The sequence below is a fragment of the Anas platyrhynchos genome, chromosome 4, assembly GCF_047663525.1.
Source record: "Anas platyrhynchos isolate ZD024472 breed Pekin duck chromosome 4, IASCAAS_PekinDuck_T2T, whole genome shotgun sequence".
Classification (NCBI taxonomy): Eukaryota; Metazoa; Chordata; class Aves; order Anseriformes; family Anatidae; genus Anas; species Anas platyrhynchos.
In genome coordinates this window covers 48,945,430-48,966,165 of record NC_092590.1, presented here as the reverse complement: position 1 = coordinate 48,966,165, position 20,736 = coordinate 48,945,430, and the positions used below count along the sequence as shown (strand labels likewise).

The 20,736-nt window shown below is 42.8% G+C and overlaps 1 protein-coding gene across 8 annotated transcripts in view; it reads left to right on the top strand.

Moving 5' to 3' along the window:
• BMP3 (bone morphogenetic protein 3) overlaps positions 1-18,449 on the top strand; it is a 37,092-nt gene extending 18,643 nt beyond the window's left edge. For all 8 annotated transcript variants that reach the window (XM_072037554.1, XM_072037556.1, XM_072037561.1 and 5 more), the window contains 2 exons: positions 6,698-7,605; positions 13,595-18,449. In XM_072037554.1, the coding sequence (XP_071893655.1) occupies positions 6,698-7,605; positions 13,595-13,786 (1,100 nt within the window). In that variant the 3' untranslated portion in view covers positions 13,787-18,449. The remainder of the gene's footprint in view (positions 1-6,697; positions 7,606-13,594) is intronic.
• The last annotated feature ends 2,287 nt before the right edge of the window (positions 18,450-20,736 follow it).

The window sequence follows — 20,736 nt, the reverse complement described above, 5'->3', positions numbered from 1 at the left end:
ATTCTTCTTATCACTGTGATACTTTTTAGGCAGAAGGAACTGGGACCAAATCCGCAAATCTGCTAAGGCAAATGGGCAGGATCGGTAGATTTGGCCTGTCAGGACCAGACCCGGGATCTGGGTTTTCTGGCTTCTGTTACCACCTGTCTCACTGTGCTGTTGTCCGAGTGGATGAACTAGCCTCCAGCCCTCAGTCAGTCACAGTTTCTAGAGCACCTAAGTTCCAACGTGAAGATTTACAGCCTTGAGGAGATGGTGTGTGCACCTTTGTTTTCATACAGCAGACCTACTTCTACCAACTGAAGTTGAATTACGACTGAGAAGGAGGGGAACCAGCCTTTTGCATTCTCCTTCACAGCTTTTTGTGTTTTATTGATGCTACCTGCTTGCTTGTTTATTATGTGTTAGTTTGGGATCTGTTGTTATGTTTAGTTTACAGACCTGGTCTTTCTGCTTAAAACATGTAGTAGGGAGACGATTCACATGCTGTGCAGCGCATTTGTGATGTGCAATGTGCATATTCATGCACTTCATATCACAAAATAGGCATGTAAGTTAGATCCTAATTATTGTACCATTACTGCATCTCAAAGTTCTTTAAGTTTAATCAAAATGATTAAACTTAAATGGGATTATTTAGCTTTAATCAGAGTGATGGGTTTTTTAATTTTGTGTGTCAAGTTCCTAGCTGCTACATTGCCTGCTTTGATAGGAATAATTAAGCCAGTTTTGCACCAAGCTGTATGCCCTTTAAAAAGGCAGAATGGGATCCTCTATTTTTCCTTTGCAAAATACCCAAACCAGTAAGGGGAGAAATGGCAATCAAGTAACAGCAAAGGTTGGAGACAAGAAGAAATCTGGCTTCCAAATCTGTGTGAAACTTTTTCCCATTTCCAGCTCTGAGTGAACTTTTGTAGCTGGCCTATGAACCCATGAAAACAAGGTTTTACAACGGAAACACTGATATGTTCTTAACTGTGCACTGGCACAAGGGCACCACTTTAATATCTCATTTAAATGATGGCTAATGACGACTATATAACTAAACAGCCCTCATTATTGCATCCTTTTTCACCCATGGGATAGATTTGGCAGTCCATAAAAATGTCAGTGCATCCTCTATAAAGGTAAACACACCACATGTTGGTGGATTTGTTCCAGCTTATTGATGCCTGGAAATGCCCCTTGTAACATGAATATGTTTCTGCTGGTGATGTCAGTCTCCACAGACCTACTGCTCTTTCTTAAAATACCTTTTTAATGCCAATAACAGTAACAGGCAATACAAACAGCTGCGGGTTATTGCAAGAAGGTGAGGAAGCACAGGCCATGCCTCTGAAGATTGAGTGGCTACAAGTACTTCAGCTGTAGCACCAGGAGGTGGGTTGCTTGCTGGTTTTAGCCGCCAGTAACTATTGGCAGCCCAGTGAGTGAGCACAGCCTGACTTGTATGACAGCCACCTGTATGAAAATGTTAAAGCATTTCTTCTTTAGGCCTGGAGAGAATGTATCTCCCCTTTTCCCCTGCCATGGGGAGCTCTCTCTGGGTTCTGGGTTTCTTTCAAAACAGAAGAACATAGAGGTGAGTAGTGATTTGCAGTTGGGCTGAGGAGGCCAATAACTTTGTAGCCTATCCATGTACCTGCCTTTACCTCAGGAGTTATATTCCACAGGAATACAAGCAATGAGGTGTTCTCGCTATGAAGTACTTTCCTGCCCAGCTCATGGCTGCTGTTCCAAAGCTCTACATGGTACGGGCAAATGATACTGAAAGTATCTGATAAGATACTGAAAGTGCACTGATGCTGTGTCTTACCTGCTGCAGTTTGGAAGAGCTATGTCATGCAGAGCTTGGTCTTCAGAAATTCCTCAGCAGGCTGCCAGCAACATACGGTAATCCCTTTAAGGGGAGCAGAGATTGCCATTAAAGCCTGGCCTAAGAGTATCTGGAAGGTAGCAGTGTATCCCTTGCATGGAGTTCTTTTCATTCCCCATATTTTTCCTCTGCTCCTTTCCTCTTAAATCTTCTCATTCGACTTTATTGCAGGGAAGTTGTCTGTGCTTCCTGTGTAGTACTACTAAAGAGCAAAACTGAGTTAGTACAACTCTCTTCAAGTAAGTCCTAGAAGACTTAGACAAAAGACTAGCTCAGCTAATGCTGCTCTGATAGAACTCTGCTGCTTGCAGTGCTGGGAAGTAGAAGTGAGCCCGCCAAGTTACTGCTATTCAAGTAATAATGACTGAGTTGTAATTGCATCACATTGTGTGCTGCTGTGTATGAGTGCGAGGTTACCAAGTACAGCTGCTCAGAGATGTGTGGCAGAACCTTGCCAGGCAGCAAGGTGGTGGTCCCTGCTGTGGGCTTGCTCCAGCAGCCATCTGCTGGAGGGAGACCTTGTACCAGCATCTCTCTAAAGTGTCATGTTTCAGTATGAGATACTTCAAGGAGAACATCGATTGCTGCAACAGACCATTTCACTTCTGGGCAGCTAGTTTCTCCAAATGTTTGGTGTTTTCATTTTTGTCTGATACTGAAAACATAAGAAAAAAAGCTATTGCAATGCCATGACCTCCCAGGGCATAGGTTTCTGGGCCTGCTTTTCTTCCTTCGACTTGCAAAGCTGATTTCGTGCTTCTAGCAACAAAGCTCTCTGTTAGTCTTACTAGATTTTGTTACCTTTGAGACCTTAAAGCTCTTTTTGTAGCAGATAAACTGGCCAGAGACCTCTACTGGGCTAAGACAGTCCGTGTTTCCCCGCTGGCTACTAATCTGTTGGTGCTGGGCCCTATGGTTTGGCTCCCTTCCCCTCTCTGTTTTAAATGGATACTAGCGTACTAGGAGATACTGGTTATAATGAACATTTATAAGTTATTGGAGTTGCTGAAGCCCTAGGTAGGTTTGGTTTAAGTTTGGGGGGTTAAAAATGTTAATTATAAAACCTAAGCTTCAGCTCACATCAGACAGCATAACTAAAGCAAGCTGGCTGAGGCTTTCAGAAAGGTTCATGCCTCACAGTAAAATGTTGTTAGATGCTATTCAGCACCTCCTGTCCTTGGTTAGGAGTTGAAATTATGTTATTGTGGGGACAGATCCTCAGAGGTTTCTGTTATCTGGGATTGAGGATGAAGTTTCGTTTAAGGCAAATTTAATTTTCCCGAGGAAAAGGTGCATTTGTAGATACTTTAATGCTGAATCTTCCTTTACATATATGTCACTCATAAGGGTAATTACTGGCCTGCAGTATGCTTATTTGAGTGCAGTGCTCACATCGCACTCAGGTATCACTGTCATACAAAGGATGGATTTGACACGGTGTTCCTAAGTTGTGACAGAAACCTGGGCCACACAGCTGAGGTTTTTTGAGCTGAGAGCCAGCAAAGCCATATGCATCTGTGCTGGATGTTAATAACCTGCTTGTAGATGATTTTGTGAAGTGAATTATCTGAAACCTCTTAATGGTTTGAGCTCAGAGGTCGTTCAGTGAAAAAATAGCACCACCTACTGCAAGTCTTTGGTCTAGAGTTAAGAGTGGCTTCTTAGGCTTTGCTTTTAATCAAAGTATATGTTCCTCCTGTGTCTGTTTCACGCCAGATAGAGTTTCTTTATAAACAAAAGCAGCTTGTTTTGTGTTTTGCTACAATATGCCAATTTAGAACAAGCAGTATTTGTTAAACGGAATTCTTATTAAAAATTAAAATCAAAACTTGTCATTTAACATTAAACAGGGGTTCAAATAATAACTTCTTTAACAAACATGCATGAGACACCATAAATTCTATTTCCTAAGACTGATATGCATAGTTCTCTGCCAGATTACATATTAAGCTTATAATATTAGTGATTACAAACCAAGCAGAGGTCAAGTGCACATGTGAGCTTAGTACAAACATAATGAGTAGCTGGGTTTCGCCTTCATGAATTTAAAAAAAATTATCAAAATCAAGGAAAATCCCAGGCATAAGTGATAGCCAGAAATTGGATGGATTTGGTACATTAGTTTTCAGATATTAATAACTTACCTACCAAAACCTTATGTGATCCACTGTCAGGTTGGGCTGAGTGTGTAATCTGTGGTGTCTTCCATTAATGATTTGGCATTTTTTCCCCATTTCACTGAGAATTTTTTGCCCCTAATTTCCAGAAGCAATACGTGTGACGTACTGGGGAGAAAGGTTCTGTCTTTCTAGTGAGGCTGATTTCTCCTCTTTTAATATCTTCTTTAGAAAACTGATTAGGAAAAAAATAAATAAAGTTAGAAAAAGAGGCCACTTAGCTGGTTGGGATGGGCAGACAGAGGGCAAATATTGTCATGCACTGGACTCTGAATGACAATAGCAGTTATGATATCTGTGCCTGGAAGCGCAGAATGTCACCCAAAACATCACCCGGAGCATAAAGCTGCCAAAATTTTTGAAAGTTCAGTATTGGAAATTATTTGGTCTCACTTGCTTTGGCAGAGGGCTTAATACAGTGTCTTGAGGGTGGAAGCAGAGAGGCTGTTCCTCCCTACTCCACAGGCACATCCTCTGTGCTTCTCTTTCCTAGGGATAAAACAACTCTTAGAAAACTCTGGAGTTTAAAACTTCTCTCCAGCCACTAAAGAGGGTTTTGACATGCTATGGTGTCAAAAAAGCATTTAACTCCATGTTGCCTCATTTTCCTTACGTATTGGGTTGTTTCCAGCCCTCTGGGGGGCTGTAGAGCATACCTTTGCATGACTATATTTGACTTTTCGATACAGCTTGTTTTTACAGGTCTCGATAACACTTTAACGTTTGGATCTATATTTCTCCCACTCTGAAGGACAGACATACCTGCAGGTCAACCAGGAAATCTTGTAACAAAAATTAAGCCTCACCTCCAAGCCTTTCTGTCACACCCTGCAGGAGATTAAAGTAGTCAGCTATATGTTTTCTCTCCTGTGTTAGGAGTGTGTCTCTGGATTTGTGCAGGATACCTGTGGTTAAGTTGACTTCTCTAATTTCACAGCTGTGGAAACCCCACTTTGCACCACATCCCTCCTAAATGACACAGTAACACCCTGACCATGAAGATGTATTGTCCTTGGCTTGTTTCTGTCTGCACAGAGGCTAGTGGGTGCATTTTGCCACCACTGCCCATCCCTCCTCCCACCCTGCACAGAAAGACAGCTTGGTTTGGCTTTCATTTGGTTATTAGGGTTGCTCAAGTACTGTCCACTTAGCTCCAGCTACATTAGTAAATATTTTGTTACCGGTTCTCATGAAAATTGATGAAATGTCCTAGGAGGAATGACTGAATTTATCCAGTGTAATTGAAGTGACCCTGGTCCAGATTATTCTAGAGGGAAACTTTTGTTGTGATTAGTGTCCGACTTAGCCAAAAGGAAGTCATACAAGCTTGAGTGTTTTTAGCCCTTTACAAATTGTGAATTGTCTGTGTCTCCACAGTTGACTTCTGAGCCTTAAAAATGAAAGCAGTGGTTCTAGCCTGGTGTTTCTCACCGCCATGTCTTTAGAGGCAAGCTGCATTCCTTCTTTGTGTGCAAGACTGGTGTCAATGCTTGCTTCTGTGCTCAGTTACCCTTGCAGTTGTGAAGGGCTCTGTGTCATTTATACATACAAAGGAACGCTTGAGGGGCCACTAAATTGGTCTTGGAGGAATGGTTAACATTGAGAGGAAGCATCCTTTGTAGCACAGGATTTCAACTTGTCTTTTGGTTTAGCTTTTGAAATACGTAGTACTTCTTCTGTAATTGCAATTTAGCATCCTGATAAATATATGTAGCTGTACCAAACATTACATGTATTTGAGTCCCTCTTTAATAGCCACTGACAATTTAGAAGCTGCCACCCAGGTCCCAAAGTTCACATCTTGTAGGTGAAGCCCAGATCACAGAGGGGCAGAGTGAGAGGTATAAGGGAACCAGCTAGGCTTTTTGGCATTGAACAGCTCAGTGATCAAAGCTCGAATGGCTTTCTTAGAAGCATACTTTATAACCTGGGACAGCAATTAGAATCATTGCCCCATTTCAATCCAGGATTTTTGTCTTCCTCACAGCCACATTCAGCCTCTATCACGAAGGAAGCAAATCTTGTCTTTCTAGCAAGGGGGCTTTGGCTCACCAGTATGATTGAAGAGTACAGACAATCCAGTGCCTGGTGAAGCCAGTGGGAGCCATTCTCCAGCTTCAGCTGTGTCTTGGTTAAGGCATGACTCAGTGCTGTTGATGTCCCATTTGTCTTGGAGAAGGACAGACTTGTAGGCAGGACAGAACAATGTTACCTAAGGTGTTTTTGCAAGGAGGGAAGAATGTTTAGAGAGAGAGGGAGGGAGGGAGGGAGGGAGAACAAAACCTTTCTATGATATTGCTCAAGTTTCTGGATGATAGATTCAGCCTTCAGTGCATCTCTTATCACCTGTGTTCCTATGACCTAGTTTGTTTCCTGGAATCAAAGGAGTGGTAGCACATGTATGAGTTTTTCTGGACTGAGGTATACATTACAAGGAAGCCAGACAGAAAGTATGTGATGTTAAGGTCACCAGTTTATCAGCTGGTCATTATTCTGAACAGTGGCCTTAACCTTTTCCCAAAGCACTGCATGAAAATTTTCCACGAACTTAATGTATAACCTAGAAGTTATTATGGTTTAGTCCTTCTGGTTTCCATAACATTTGTAATTGCCCATATTCTTATCTAAATATTTTTTTTTCTAGGGAGCCCTGGAAGCCAGGAGCCGTATGTTTTTAACTTGACTTCACTCACCAAGTCTGAAAATATCTTGTCTGCTTCGGTGTATTACTATATCGGTGATCTGCTGAATGCTAAGTGGAACTGTTCACAATCCAGAGGCTGTTCTCATGGGCACAGAAAACCTGAAATTCAAGTACATCTTTCAGTTTGGACCTTTCCTTCTGTTGGGAACCAGACCCGGAGTCTGGGACGTTTCCTAATAAATGTCTCCAGTGCTTACGGGGATGTCCTTTCCTGGCAGTGGAAGGATATCACTCAGGTCCTGCACGAAGCAAAACAGAACAATGAACTTCTGATCGGTGTCAAAATGGATTTGACAAGCCATCACCCATGGAAAAGGGCACCTTCTTACTACGAACCTTACATTCTGATATATGCCAATGACTCTGCTATTTCAGAGCCAGAGAGTGTTGTCTCTAGTTTGCAAGGGCACCGTAATCCTCTGACAAGGGTCTTTCCTAGGCCAGAAAGCCACGTAAGGAGCAGCAGTGGGAAGCGGCGGCGGAAACGCTCTACAAATGTCCTGTTGCCATTGCAGAACAATGAGCTTCCAGGAGCTGAGTACCAGTACAATGAGGATGAGAGATGGGAAGACAGAAAATCATACAAAACATTCCAGCCACGTTTGGCAGAGAGGGCAAAGAGTAAGAAAAAGCAGAGGAAGAATCATCACCAGAAGAGCCAGACTCTGCAGTTTGATGAGCAAACCTTGAAGAAGGCGAGGAGGAAGCAATGGAATGAGCCAAGGTATTGCGCCCGGCGCTATCTCAAGGTGGATTTTGCAGATATTGGCTGGAGCGAGTGGATTATTTCCCCTAAATCCTTTGATGCCTATTACTGCTCGGGGGAATGCCAGTTCCCCATTCCTAAGGTACTGTCTTTACTGATCTTTTTGCACTTTCTGTTATTGTAAACTATGCACTTCTTTTTTTTCTTTTTTTTTTTCTCTATGAGTAGAATGCAGCTGGTCACCTATTATGTATTGGGATACAGTAAATAACTGGTATCTTTGTCTTGTACTGCCAGGAGTAGTGTTTAAAACAGCTAGTAAAAAAACAGGCTTGTAAAGATAATTAAAAAAATATTACATGGTATTAGTTTTTTTGTCCAGAGCCCAAACTGACATAAAACATTTCCTGAATAGTGCTAATGATGTGTGAACTTGTTATTAACCTGTTTAATAAACATAATACAGGCCAGACACAGCAAATCGCTTATTAGACAGTAGTAGTTATACCATGCAGAAGTCTCTGCTGCCAGGCCTGCAGTGGGGTCAGTCATTACAGCATCCTCTAGGAAAAAAGTGTGCCTCATGAGGCATTACTGTCAGAGTGACAGAGAGTACGTGGAGCTACAGGATCAGTTGGGATGCTCTGCATGTAAGCCAAAGAACCAAATGACTCACTTCTGTGACAGAGTGGATCCAGAAGCAATGGTTCCTGACAGACTGCCTTTTGCAGTATCCTCTGCTTTTGATGAGATTGCATGTGGGTAGCAAGAAGAGATACAGTCACTACCTGTGCATGAATGGCATTGTGCCTTTAACTTAGTGTTGATGGGAACCGTGCTTTACTCAATATACAGTTTAGAAATTTTAAAATCAGTGTTCTTGAACTTCTAGAGGACAGACAAATTTTTCACTGTCCACTGTAACCATCTACTTAACAGTGGGTTAACATTTCCAGTTGCAGCTTTTGTTATAAGAACTTTATCCCAACCATAAAAGAGTGCTGTGTGGACTTCCGTTTAGCAGAAAATGGTACATGACAGTTAAACCAGAAAAGCTAAAGTATTTAATTCAAAAGAGTTCACACAAACACAAAGTCTTCAGCTGATCCTGGCCTCTAAAATATTCTTCACTTAAAATGAGCTACGTGCTGTGGGCTACCATCAGAGTTGCAAAGACACAAAGCAAACGTGAAGTATGGTTCAGACAGTTAGTGATTCTACTGGAGGTCACTTTCAGTCAAGTTCTTCTATTTCTGATGATAATTTAGGACAAGAATGTTCAGTAGCCTCTTAGAAAGGCCTGAAGTTGTCTCATGTTAAACTCAAAAGTATTTAGGTTCCTGTTCCATAAAGTTATCAGCTCTGGCTCTTTCCATTTTCAGGGGAGTAAATTATTATTTTACTTATTTTACTTTTACTTATGTAAAATACTTAATTTACTTATGTAAATTATGATTTACATAAGCTGAGGTGCTTATGAACACCCATAATCTAGCATTTGTTAGAGAAGAACCATTTCAGCCCACTCATTAGATTTTTTTTTTCTGTGTGTGTGTATTTTTTTTTTTCATTTGGCAGACATAAAATAGGCTTCTACCTCCTGAGGCAGCAATGGCCTTAAGAAAAGCTCTCTTTCAATAGTCAATACATACCACATATTTCAGGGTTAGTGCCTCTTCTGTCTCTATGAGGTATAGATCAAACCTAAGAATGCTCGATAAAGTGCACGTTCAAAAACAAACAAGGCTTTCACCGAAACAGTTTTGAAGGTAGTGGTTTTAGAAGAATTTGTTACTGGTCTCTCCCTGCTCCTACTGAAATCTAATCCTACCTCGAGTTGATGGGAAATACCTAATTTAAGACAGAATACAAGTCTAAATACTAATTTCATACTAAATACTAATTTAAGACAAGAATACAAGAAAGAGTCAAGATCAGACTTGGAGAACATGGAGAGCAATAGCAAAAAAGCACCAGCTATCTTCAGATAGATACATAAATCACCAGAAACAAAAAGCAGAGTAATAATAAAGAAGCAACATAATAAAAAGGTTTGTTTTCTGTATGCAGAGCCTCTTTTAGTACCCGCAACCAGAAAATCCCTGACATGCTTCACAAACTCAGGGCTTAATACCCAGAGTAACTGCAAACCTCTGGGGAGAAGAAGAAGAAGGAAAAAAAAAAAAAAAAAAAGAGCAATAGAAATGCTCCTGGCAAGTAAAATGCCTGAGATGAGTTTAGTAACCAACAGTTCTGAAGAGACAAAGCGAAGTTTAATTGTTATTTGAACTTCTGTTTGGCACTCTGAGGCATGACAGGGAGGTATTAACAGCGCTCACCGCTGAAGGGAAGTTAACAGATATGGCCTGGGTGAAAGATGGGTTCCATCTTTATCTACGAGTCGTCTGTCTTCAGCTAATTCCCCTGACGTATTGCACTTCGTATAAAAAGATTTTCTGTTATACAGAGCCAAATGTATTTTAGCCAAAATCAGGATCTACTTTCCAGCAAATAATAGCATTGGCCTCTGGTATGTTGTGTTTTAACCCCATCCACCCAAATAAGTAGACTTGCAGCTACTACTGTCACCATAGCTAAGTCCAGCAGTCTCAAGGGCGTATTCTTCCCCCTCCTCTTCACCCCTTCAGTCCGCCTGGGACAGGCGTGTACCCACAATCAGAAGTGGTCCCTGTCCTCAACAGTCTTACAGTAGCAGAAAGGTGAGAAATAAACAGGAGAGATGAGTGGGCAAGTAAAGCGATGTTTGAATGACTTCTACGACACGAAGCGGGTCTGATTGCCATGAGCTAGCCATGTAGTTCAGGCCTACACCACTGTAATCAGGACATCAGTTTTCTTCCCCAAATTCTAACAAAAGGCCTGATCTGGCTTATCTGTGCAAAACTGCCTAGACTCAGTTGGGTGAGGAATATTGAATCAGAGCATTATAGGTACACAGACACCATGACTATGAGTGCTTGCTGCCATGTACTGCAGAGAGAGAGTTCGCTGAGAGAGCAGGTAACTGAAACCTCATGCTGAGACTGATTCCCTGGGAGCAACTGGCAGACATCTGTCCGTATTAGATATCAAATAGTTCCTTTTGTGCATTTTTTTTAATCACATAAAACAAAATGACCTTGTTTTTCAAGGAAAATGAAAAGCTGAATTAATATAAAGGTGAAGCAAGCATCTTCTAGAGCCATGTGTTATTCTTGGGCATACCTAATATCTGGTGTTGCTAATAAGACTGTGTTTGCAAAGTGATACTGTAACCATCAGGCAATAACAAACTAATCTGTGCCTATGGGTATATAATGTTCCCTTGCTGAGGGTGAACTCCTAAAGTTGACAACCTGTTTGGTAATTAAGAACAGATGTGCTTCTTCCCCCCACCACCCCCCTTCTTCTCCACCTCCAAACTTTCTGGCCCTACCCTTTCCCTGATTTCAATTAGCTGGCTTGACTGCTCTCAACCCCACGTGTGTTGGGCTTGCAGAACAGCACCGAGTGTGCAGGCCAGGGAGACCCTCTCCCAGGTCAGGAATGAAAGCTCGTAACTGACATCATGCGCCCCGCTCCTAATACATCTCTAATGAAATTCAACAGGGCACCAAGTCTCCCAAGGATGCATGCAGCTTAGCAGGTGCAGCCTTAGCCACAGCTGTACTTATTCACAGATTTGGCAGTGAGGAGTCGGCTCAGCATTTTTCCCTCCCACTGCTCCTTATGGCCTCACCTCCTAAAAGAAAATCTTTGCCTGCTTTTCATTAGCATGTGCTGGACAGAGCGCCAGCAGCCCACAGGCAGTGGCCAAAATACCCCTTCTTGTGCAGGGCGTAATGCCTATTCAGTACCCAGAGGGGGGTTTCAGTTTTCTGAAAAGCACTCACAAAAATATCTAGATATTTTACCTCTTTGCATCTGATCAGCAGGCCTAGGAAATGTGTTGGGCTCCCAGTGACATTTGTGGAGAATGCTGCACTGGAGCTGAGTAAAGGACCAGGCCTGGATGCTTCTGGAGCTTTCACATCCTCTTGCAGAGAGAAATTATAGAAAAATGTGAATTATATACTTAAACTACTGCTGAGGAGCATAGATGCCATTGAATTAAAAACAAACAAATGAACAACAATGTCTTTCTTAAGATCTGCCAGCTAGATTGAGAGCAATGTGTTTGTAACAATGCTGGGAGATCTATAGCCAATAAGAGGATGCTTCAAGAAGTTTTGCTTTTGTATTTTAAGCAGAGCATCACTGCATGTTTCCATCTCGCTCACCTGATAAACTTTGACTGAAACAACAAAGAGAAAAAAAAGATCAGGGTTTATACAACCTTTGTGTTTAAAATGGACTTGGATCCTGAGTATACATGAGAAAATTCAGAGTGTCAGACTGTAAACAGAAGCAAGAGGCACGCAGGACTGGGATCATTTGTTGCTCCGCCTTTCTGCATGCAAAATAGACTCCTCAGTAGAAGGAAAAAAAAAACAGATTATGTTTAACATGTACCTAAAGAATGGCTGAGTGCTCCCCAATGAATCCTTTCCAATTCTCTGTCAAGTGGTTCCAGTTCTCACTTGAGACTGCTTTCAGCGATGGGGTATGGAAAAAGTCCATTCTGATTCACTTCTGTTGGAATTCAAGGAACATCTGTCCCTGTGAGAATAGAGGGAAAATGCAGAGTCATGAGCTATCCCTTCCTGAAAAGGGACAGGTTAGGCATCCATAGCCAGCCGAACTGGAAGCAGATACCTCTAAATGTACAAACGTTATGCACAAGCGATTTGACGAGCCGGTACCTCACAGCTATTCCTCTGATTTTTGTGTGAGAGGTCATTAGGACTTGCAGATGAGGTAGGTAGATATCTAAGCCTCAAGACTGATTTATCACAACACAAATCATCTCTTATCCCAACAAAACCGCAAACTGCAAATTTGGCCCGCCTGATCTTGTTCCATATATTTCTCAGTGACACCTGACTGAGCAAACTTAACCATGTGATTCCCAGGTTCTGTGTGCAAGATGGGCTCTAAGATGCATTGTTAAAATTTCTCTATTACAAAAAAAAGTCTCTGGCTAAAATCTGTCTTGTGCATGTTTCATGCTCACCTGCTACAGCTATTTGGATCTGGAAGGGTTTGAGGGCACTGGAAGTAAAATTTAGGATATTTATTTTTCACTTTTCTGAATATATTGAGTTTTCATTTTGTGAATGAACTCATATTTTATTTGGTTGGTTGGATTGTTGGAGTGGTTGTTTGTTTGTTTTTTGTTTGTTTTGTACAAATGTAGTGAAATAACGATTTCACTGCTCAGATTTGCTTTTCATTTGTATTAAACCAAAATTTGTTTCAAATTGTGTGAGTATTAGTCCAGGAAATTTAGTCCCTTAGAGCAATATGTCCCCATAATATAAGGCACAAGTGACACGGGATTTGAAGGCTCAGTTATTCAGCAGTGTCACTGATGATGTACATTACAGATGAGAAGTGATTTGGCATGGAAGAATTAGCAAAACAACCTAAGCTTGGAAGACAGCAAACTGGAGCAGTTAGCATTGTGACATGAAGTATTTCCAAACTCTTCTCTGTATATGTTTTATCCTTTTTTTTTTTTCCCTGATGTACTCATATTCCACCAGCCTGACTTCCTATCATAGAAGTTGTATTTATTTTGCTCCCCTAATGAATCAGCCTGATAACGTGTTGACTGCCTCACTCCCAGCTGTACAAGTTTATGACTAAATTGCAGCCCACATGAAACTTAATTTACATCAGAAGAGACTGCCTTGACCTTGACCTTGGTGCAAGGTCTGCTGCCTGGGCATTTTCCTGGGAAGGCATGTCCCACCGCGAGCAAGAGGCCCCTGTCCTGAGCAGGATGCTCTAGCTGAAAGCAGTGGAGCAGCAGTGACATCCAGCGGCCAGCAGAACCAGGCCAGAGTCATATTCCCTGCTTCTGGCTCGGGGCGTGTGTGGTGACAACTGGGAATAGTCAAGTAAAAGACAGATTTTACAGTGTGTCAGCCACAGGGCCCTTCTTAAAGAAACAAGCTTTGTTCTGGAGTATACAGGTCCCTTTTAACATATATGAAATTATATTTTCTGCTTTTATCTTTCTCTTGCAGGCCTTGAAGCCATCCAACCATGCCACCATCCAGAGTATAGTGAGAGCAGTCGGAGTAGTCCCGGGCATTCCTGAGCCTTGCTGTGTTCCGGACAAAATGTCTTCTCTCAGCATCTTGTTCTTCGATGAAAATAAGAATGTGGTTCTTAAGGTGTACCCCAACATGACAGTGGAATCCTGTGCGTGCAGATAACATCTCAGAAGACCCTTTTGAAATGCTAAGGTGATCACTTGCTATTCTGTGAGGTTCTTCTTATGATTTCTACTTTTTGTTTGCACTGCCAATGCATTTCCTTTGGGGGGGAGGGGGAAGAGGGGAGAAGGAAAAAAAAAATGAATCTATCCAAACTAAAAGGATGGAAATGACATGGATTCTGAAGAGCAGTCCCAATGAAAGGGAACATGAACTTCATAAATCTTTGAATTTGACCAAGACGTAACTCACGGCAATGGGGACTGACCGTTTCTGTATAAATACAGAGATGAAAGAGGAATTTACCGAAGACTCTTCAAGATTTCTGAGACTGTCAGAAGGACATACTGATCTATTTTTGTACATGATTTTGGAAACAGCAGTAGCTGTTAATTTTTGTCTCCGTTCTTCTGGTGACTAATGGGGAGGGAGATTAGAAACATACTATTAATCATTTTAAAGCTAAGCTTTCTGCCTTAGGTTACTGAGTAGTGCAGCAAGAAAAAAAAAAATCTGACATTCTAAGAGCCTTAGATAATCCAATTTAAACATATATTCCCTTGGTATGACATGTCACTGAAGGCATGTGTGTACTCATTTTTGTTAACATATTACTAGATGTCAGTGCCCTTGGTGTGAAGAACACAAAACACATTACTGCTGCATGGGAAATTGTGGTATCTCAAAAGCAAAGGCTCCTCTTTTTTGCCACTGCAGAAACTCAGCAGGCTAAGGGTTTGAAAGTATCACGCTCAGTGAAGTGGCTGAGTGACTTGTTGATAACATATATTCGAGAACATATTTGCAAATAATCTATGAGTAAATTATTGTAGTTGATTCCGAACGTGAAATTATTTGGTGCATAACTCTTACCCGTAGACCTTCACTACAGTTATTTTATCAAAACCAGCTCTGGTTGGTGAGGTTTGATTGTCATGTTAATCAAATAGCAGCTTTTATTTTCTCTGTGCTTCTACTCGGAAAATCAAGTTTGCTGTACCTGTTTTGTCAATTTAAGGTTTATTGCTAGCAGGTTTTGCACAACAAAAATACAAAGCATGCGTTCCACCTGGAAAATTTTTGTGCAAAACTACAAGCAGGAAAGAAGCAATCCTAATGAATCATATACACATCAGCGAAAAGTTGTATCTGTTATTGGGTCAATGTCAGAGAAACTTCAGGCTTTGTTTCTAGCAATATCCTCTGTAGGAGATGAAGCTTTTTAAAGCACTTCTGACTGTCAAGAACAATGTTGTAGTTTGTGCTAAGAGTAAACACTGAACCACCTTTTTGATAAGTAATCTACATAACTGCCTGTGCGAAGTAGTGTACTTACAGGGCAAATATTCATAGGGAATAAATTAATTCCCCATGGTCAAGAGAGTTCAGTTCTCTACTTTGGAGTCAGTGATTCCTTGGTGTATTGAAGGTGATAAAAGTTTTCCTATGTAAATGCCTTCTTGCAGTTTCTTGACTATTTGAAGCTAATTTAAACAGTCGATGATTGATTTTTGTATTTGGTCAGCAGTGCTATCATGTTTACCAACCTGAGTAATTTGCATGTGCGTAGGTGTGAGAGGTGTGGAAGTGGAACACACAACCTAAGGATCCTTTCAGCAATGACTTTTTAGTGCACAGAGTCTCGGTGGAAGCTGACAGGAGTTTCGCTTCAAAAAAAAAAAAAAAAAGGGCGGGGTGGAAGAAAAAGATGAGTCCCAGATGCAAGTTAGGTTTTCAGTCCTTCCCTTATCTTGCTTCAACAGCATACCCGTGCAGTCAGATTTCCCCAAATTACAATCTGATACCTTCTTACTGTCTGCAATTAAGCAACAGTAATTAGCACAGCTATCAGATTCGATTGTCCTATGTTAGGATTCCAAGAGCTCTGTAGCAGGATGTTGCCTTGAAGAATTAGTTCCCTGGAACTGCAAGAAAAAAGTCTCCATTTTTAAAGTAAGTTCCATCTTCATCATATAGGAGCAAAATTGCCATCAAAAGCAAGCCGTAAGCGTGCAGCTGTGTGCGTTTAGATCAAGGCTCTTTTGATCCACTTCCATATGTTGGAGAAAAAGTTAGACGTTCAGTGCGCGAATCAGCTTGACTTAAAAACTGGAGTAAAAAAGCTGTGCTTTTCTTCTGGCTGAAATGACAGACAGGTGCGGACAGCAGAGCTTTTCACTGCTGCGTCACTGTGTCACTGAAGCAGCGACATGCACCAGGCTGCTCGTCCTGCGGGGCTCACCTGTGAACCCCCCGCTCTGCTGCAGGGCCCAGTGTCACCAGGGCACATGGGGTGCTGAGCTGGGAGGTGGCTCCAGCTCTCAGACAGCAGGCCCTGCAAGCACAAGCAGAGGTAGGGGCTTCCCCTAGCTGCCTTCTGCAAGAGCTGCATGGATAAATGCCTTGTTTATGCAGTTCTGCACGGTAATGGCTACTGCTAAACAGCGCGCAAGCTCAAGCAATAAACCTAACCCAATCTAATCTTCTGTTTGTAGAGAGCTTGTTGCAAAACAGATTTCATGCAACTTGACAAGGCAACCTCGGCTTTGTGCCAGAATGTCCCATTTCTTTGTCCAGGGTGAGGTAGCTAGTGATGAGTAACAGTTTATTGCCAAAATCCTTTCCTTTACAGTAATTTTTGCTGTTCAGTACATGCTGAATGCTCTCAAGGTGCACGTCTTGTTTTCCATAGAAAGGTGGGAGCAGCTCAGCAGCACTTGAGGGCTGGATTTCTCCTCACATTGCCCTGCCTTAGGATGACAGCACATTCCTGTCTCAGAACAGCGCCAGTCTACATCTTCCCAAATGCAGCAGAGAAAGGACCTTGCAGCCTTCTAAATCCTCATGGGATGGGTCCTCACACTGCAAAAGAGACCACTGCCTCTGAGAGTGGCAGTCAGTCCCCCAGGGAATGCTATTCCAGCCCCAGTGTCCCGTTCGTAGGGGGAGGGAGGATTTGGAGCCGCTGGCTCTCTCAGGCAGAAGGCCAGGACTGGGCTCAGCTGGGTGTGTGAACAGTGCCTGGCACAAGCAGTGCCAGGAACTGGGCTCTGCGGAGGTCAGACGCACCTGGGCCCGCCCAGAACAGAAGAGGGTGTTGGCAGCCAAGATTCCTGGCTTGTGCACTCCAAAACAGAGGCGCTACCTAAATATAGGAGTTTCTCCTGCGCTGCAGTGCTCTGAGTCACTCTCTGGGACTGAAGATGAGTTCAAGGCTATAGGCAATGCTTTACACTGCTGTTACGAGGCAGCCTGGAGTTGACCTGAAAAGCACCACCTGCTTTCCTTTTGGAGCATCAATATGCTACGCTCGGTTTTCACTAGGATAAAGCCGGTCTTTGTCATTAACCTTGTCATGTTCGAACAAGTACAATCTTCCAAGTAAAATTTGATCTGCCTTTTCCAACTTTGTACTGAGTGTTATCTTCAATTAACTATGTACGTGAGACATTTTATGCACAGGATTTGTTTTTGCATTTTTATTTTTACATGCAACTTTCTAAGTAAAGCCATGTCTAGCATCAGTAATGTATTAATCACATAAGCAATGATTTCTGTATATAACTTTGTATTACTAGGGTCTTCAGAATAACTTCCAGCTAATGTTATTAATCACCATTTTAGTCTTAAATCAGCATGGGGGGCTTTTGCCACCTGTTGTTTTTTTAAATAGTATTAATTGATAAATGGCTCTGCTTCCCATCTAATTATATAGTATCTAATGCCTGCGCGTTATTTTTATGGCTGGCTCAAAAGATGCCAAGAGAATGTCTCGAGCTCCTCAAACACTCTCCTCAGATAGGCTGTCCTGAAAGATTCAGCACTGCCTCAGTCTGCCAAGGACTCTGGGAGCAAAGTCCCCCGTGAGGAGCAGACTGTGAGCAAGCCTCTGCAGAAAGCTCTTGAAAATCCCCTTCTTTCAGGCTGAATACAGAATCTGGCAGTAAGTGTGCAAAACACGGGCTGCAAAATAAAACGTATTCACCCTGCAGTGTGGATACCTGGACCCAGGAGAGTTGTCCATTGGAATCAGTGACACAGGGTTACAAAGTGGGCAACGTTCTTTCGTTTGTTCGGGGACCCTGAGCTTGCCAGGAGCTGAGTACATTTCGTGATGTGCCATGCACCCCTGGGGTTGTGAATCCCTCTGCTCCAGTGCTGGACCGGTCCAAAAGCTTATAGGATGCTCATCTCCGAGGAGATGCTCAGTGGTTTGCAGGAGACTGACATTTTGTTTAGCAACCCATTTCTCCTTGTAAAAACAGCCTTTGTAAATGATTTTTGTTTAAAAGTTAATGTTTGTACAGACAATGTCAATTTAAAAAAAAAAATTAAAAGTACAAAAAAAAAGAAAAGTTATTTTGTATATGGAAAGAAACTTTACAGATACTTTTAATTTATTTTATATCTGTGGCCATCCTGTCCTTTTCATATTTTCCTCCCAACACTCTTCAAACAATGCATTTTTCACTGTCGTTGCGAAGATGAAATGCTGGGACTGTGGGCAAGTTCACAAGGACAGGTTGCAGCAACACTGTGAAGGGCATGTTTCACTACTGATGTATAAGCTTGCCTAATTTGTATTTGTTTCCTTTCAGTAATGGGAAACTTTCACTATGAACTCTGGAGAAAATATAAAATAAAATCACTTTTTACATGAAAACTCATTTGTTCTGTGTTGTACCCAGGTCTTTCTAAGAACCCTGAAGTTTTCTTTGCCTTCTGTGTTCAGCAATCCAGATATGCATACGTCTCAAGTGCTCGTTTGCAAAGGCAATCCAAACAGAGATTGTGTTTATAGAGCAAAGTACACAGTGGCTGGGGAGTGGGTACTATGGATTCAGTTAAAGGTTAGCTAGTATGACAGTAATAAGCTGTAAAGGTTATTGGACCTGATCCAAGGCCCAAGGGTATCAGTGGGTTTCTGTCCATTGGCTTCACCGAGTTTTGACTCCGGCCTACAAAAATAGCGCAGAAATTGTGGTGACACCCTGCAGTTCCTCAGAAGAATGAGGCCACCCTAATTGCTTTCTTGGTGTGGACAGAACCTGAGGCTGTTGTGTTAAAACCATGGAGGGAAGCAACTCCTGTAACTGTATACAGCACACAGCTACGAAAGCAAGTCGGGAGGTCCCAGCAGGATGCGCTTCTGACTTCCCCCAGAGAAGGACGGTGGTGGTGGGCTAGCTACAGCGTTGTCCTTCTTGAGTCGGACACATAGGAGGCAGCAGGTGAGAAGCTTGTGGGCAATGCCCATCATGAGGATGCCTGTTTCTGCCTCTCCTACTGAATGAAGTTACAGAGAGTGGGGGGAGGCTCAGTGGTTCCACAAAAGCAAGTGAGAGCAGACAGCTGACCACTGCTCCCCTGGGAATGCATGCAAAAGGAAGCGAGGGCTCCGGTCTGCTCTGTCCCCAGGAAACAAGGAGAGTTTTCTTGTCACCAGTTCTGTTCTCTGCGCAGCTGGGAGGTGTCCCCAGGTTAGGGTAACAGGAGAACCCACATGTCCACTCTGATACAAGACATTTGGCTTCAGTTATAGAAATGTTTTACTACAAAACTATGGAAAAGAAGCTCTGGAAAGAAATCAAAACTACGGTATGCACAGCACAACTTGGCCTAGCAAGAGCACCCCGCTCTAAATGCTGCAGGGCAGGTGCACCAAGGGCCACGCTTGGCCTCTTGCCCTCTCCTGGGAAGGGGGAGGTACCTCCAGATTAGATACAAGAAAAATTCTTCCCCATGAGGGTGGTGAGGCGCTGGCACAGGCTGCCCCAAAGAGCTGTGGATGCCCCATCCCTGGAAATGTTCAAGGCCAGGCTGGATGGGGCTTTGAGCAACCTGGTCTGGTGGGAGGTGTCCCTGCCCATGGCAAGCAAGGTGGAGCTGGATGGGCTTTAATGTCCCTTCCAGCCCAAACCATGCTGTGATTCGGTAATTTACTTCCCTAGTGACTTACTAGATAATTAAGCAGCCATGCCTGCTGCTATCAGCCCAATAATTTAATTGGAATATTCATTCTGGCTTTTGATGCAGTTGGCCAGCAGCCTTGGTAAAGGTAATGGCTTTTGGCTCTGCAAAGAACATCAGATAAGCTTTTAAAAAATTACATTTGCCACTTCTCAGCTGCTGTGCATCAATGAAATACTGGCTAAGGGAGGTCAGCCACAGTCTACCCTTGACATGTGTGGATCAGGAGCTCACCTTATTTCAGTAGCTTTGTGCCAGCTCCCACCAACCAGCCCGAAGTCCCCGTGTATCAGAAGTCACAGTGATCTAACACTGAGGAGTTCTGCAAAATGATGCACCTGAACACTGAGGGAAATCTTGCTGATGTCTCACTATCCCCAAAACAGATTGTCATGCAACATTAGTGGGGCAAACAAGGAATCACAGACTTGGAAGAACATAATTAGCCACCTTGTGGCTGCCGTGCAGGCTAGTTTACGCTGAAACCGCAACTCTGTCTGGTGTGAATTTGCACACAATGTAAAGAATCAGGCTCTTATCTCTAACCTCTGATTACAAGAAGGAAACAAGAAAGGGGACTCTGACTCACGAAGTGAAAAGATGCTTTTGACTGCTTCCCCACTGGCCCAGTCCCTCCAGAAACTCTGCATGGTCTAAAGGTCTCCCACCTCAAGGTGACCAAGGTCCACAAGGACGTGATGGTTCAAGAAAGACAGGTTGTGACTTTCAGGATTACAAATGCATGTGCTCACAACATAAGCCTGAAGGAGAATTTGCCTCAGGCATGGCCACACTGCACATCCTTCCCAGTTAGCCCACAATCTGCATGCAGGTGCTCGGGGCCTTAAGGATTAGTATTTGTGTCCGAGCTTTGCAGGTGCTCCTCATCTGCAGCACAGGGAGCTGCTCCAGGCTTCCCTTGGGTTTTGATCACTGCCTGCTAGAGGGATGTTAGTTATTACTGAGGAGAGGCCGAAAGC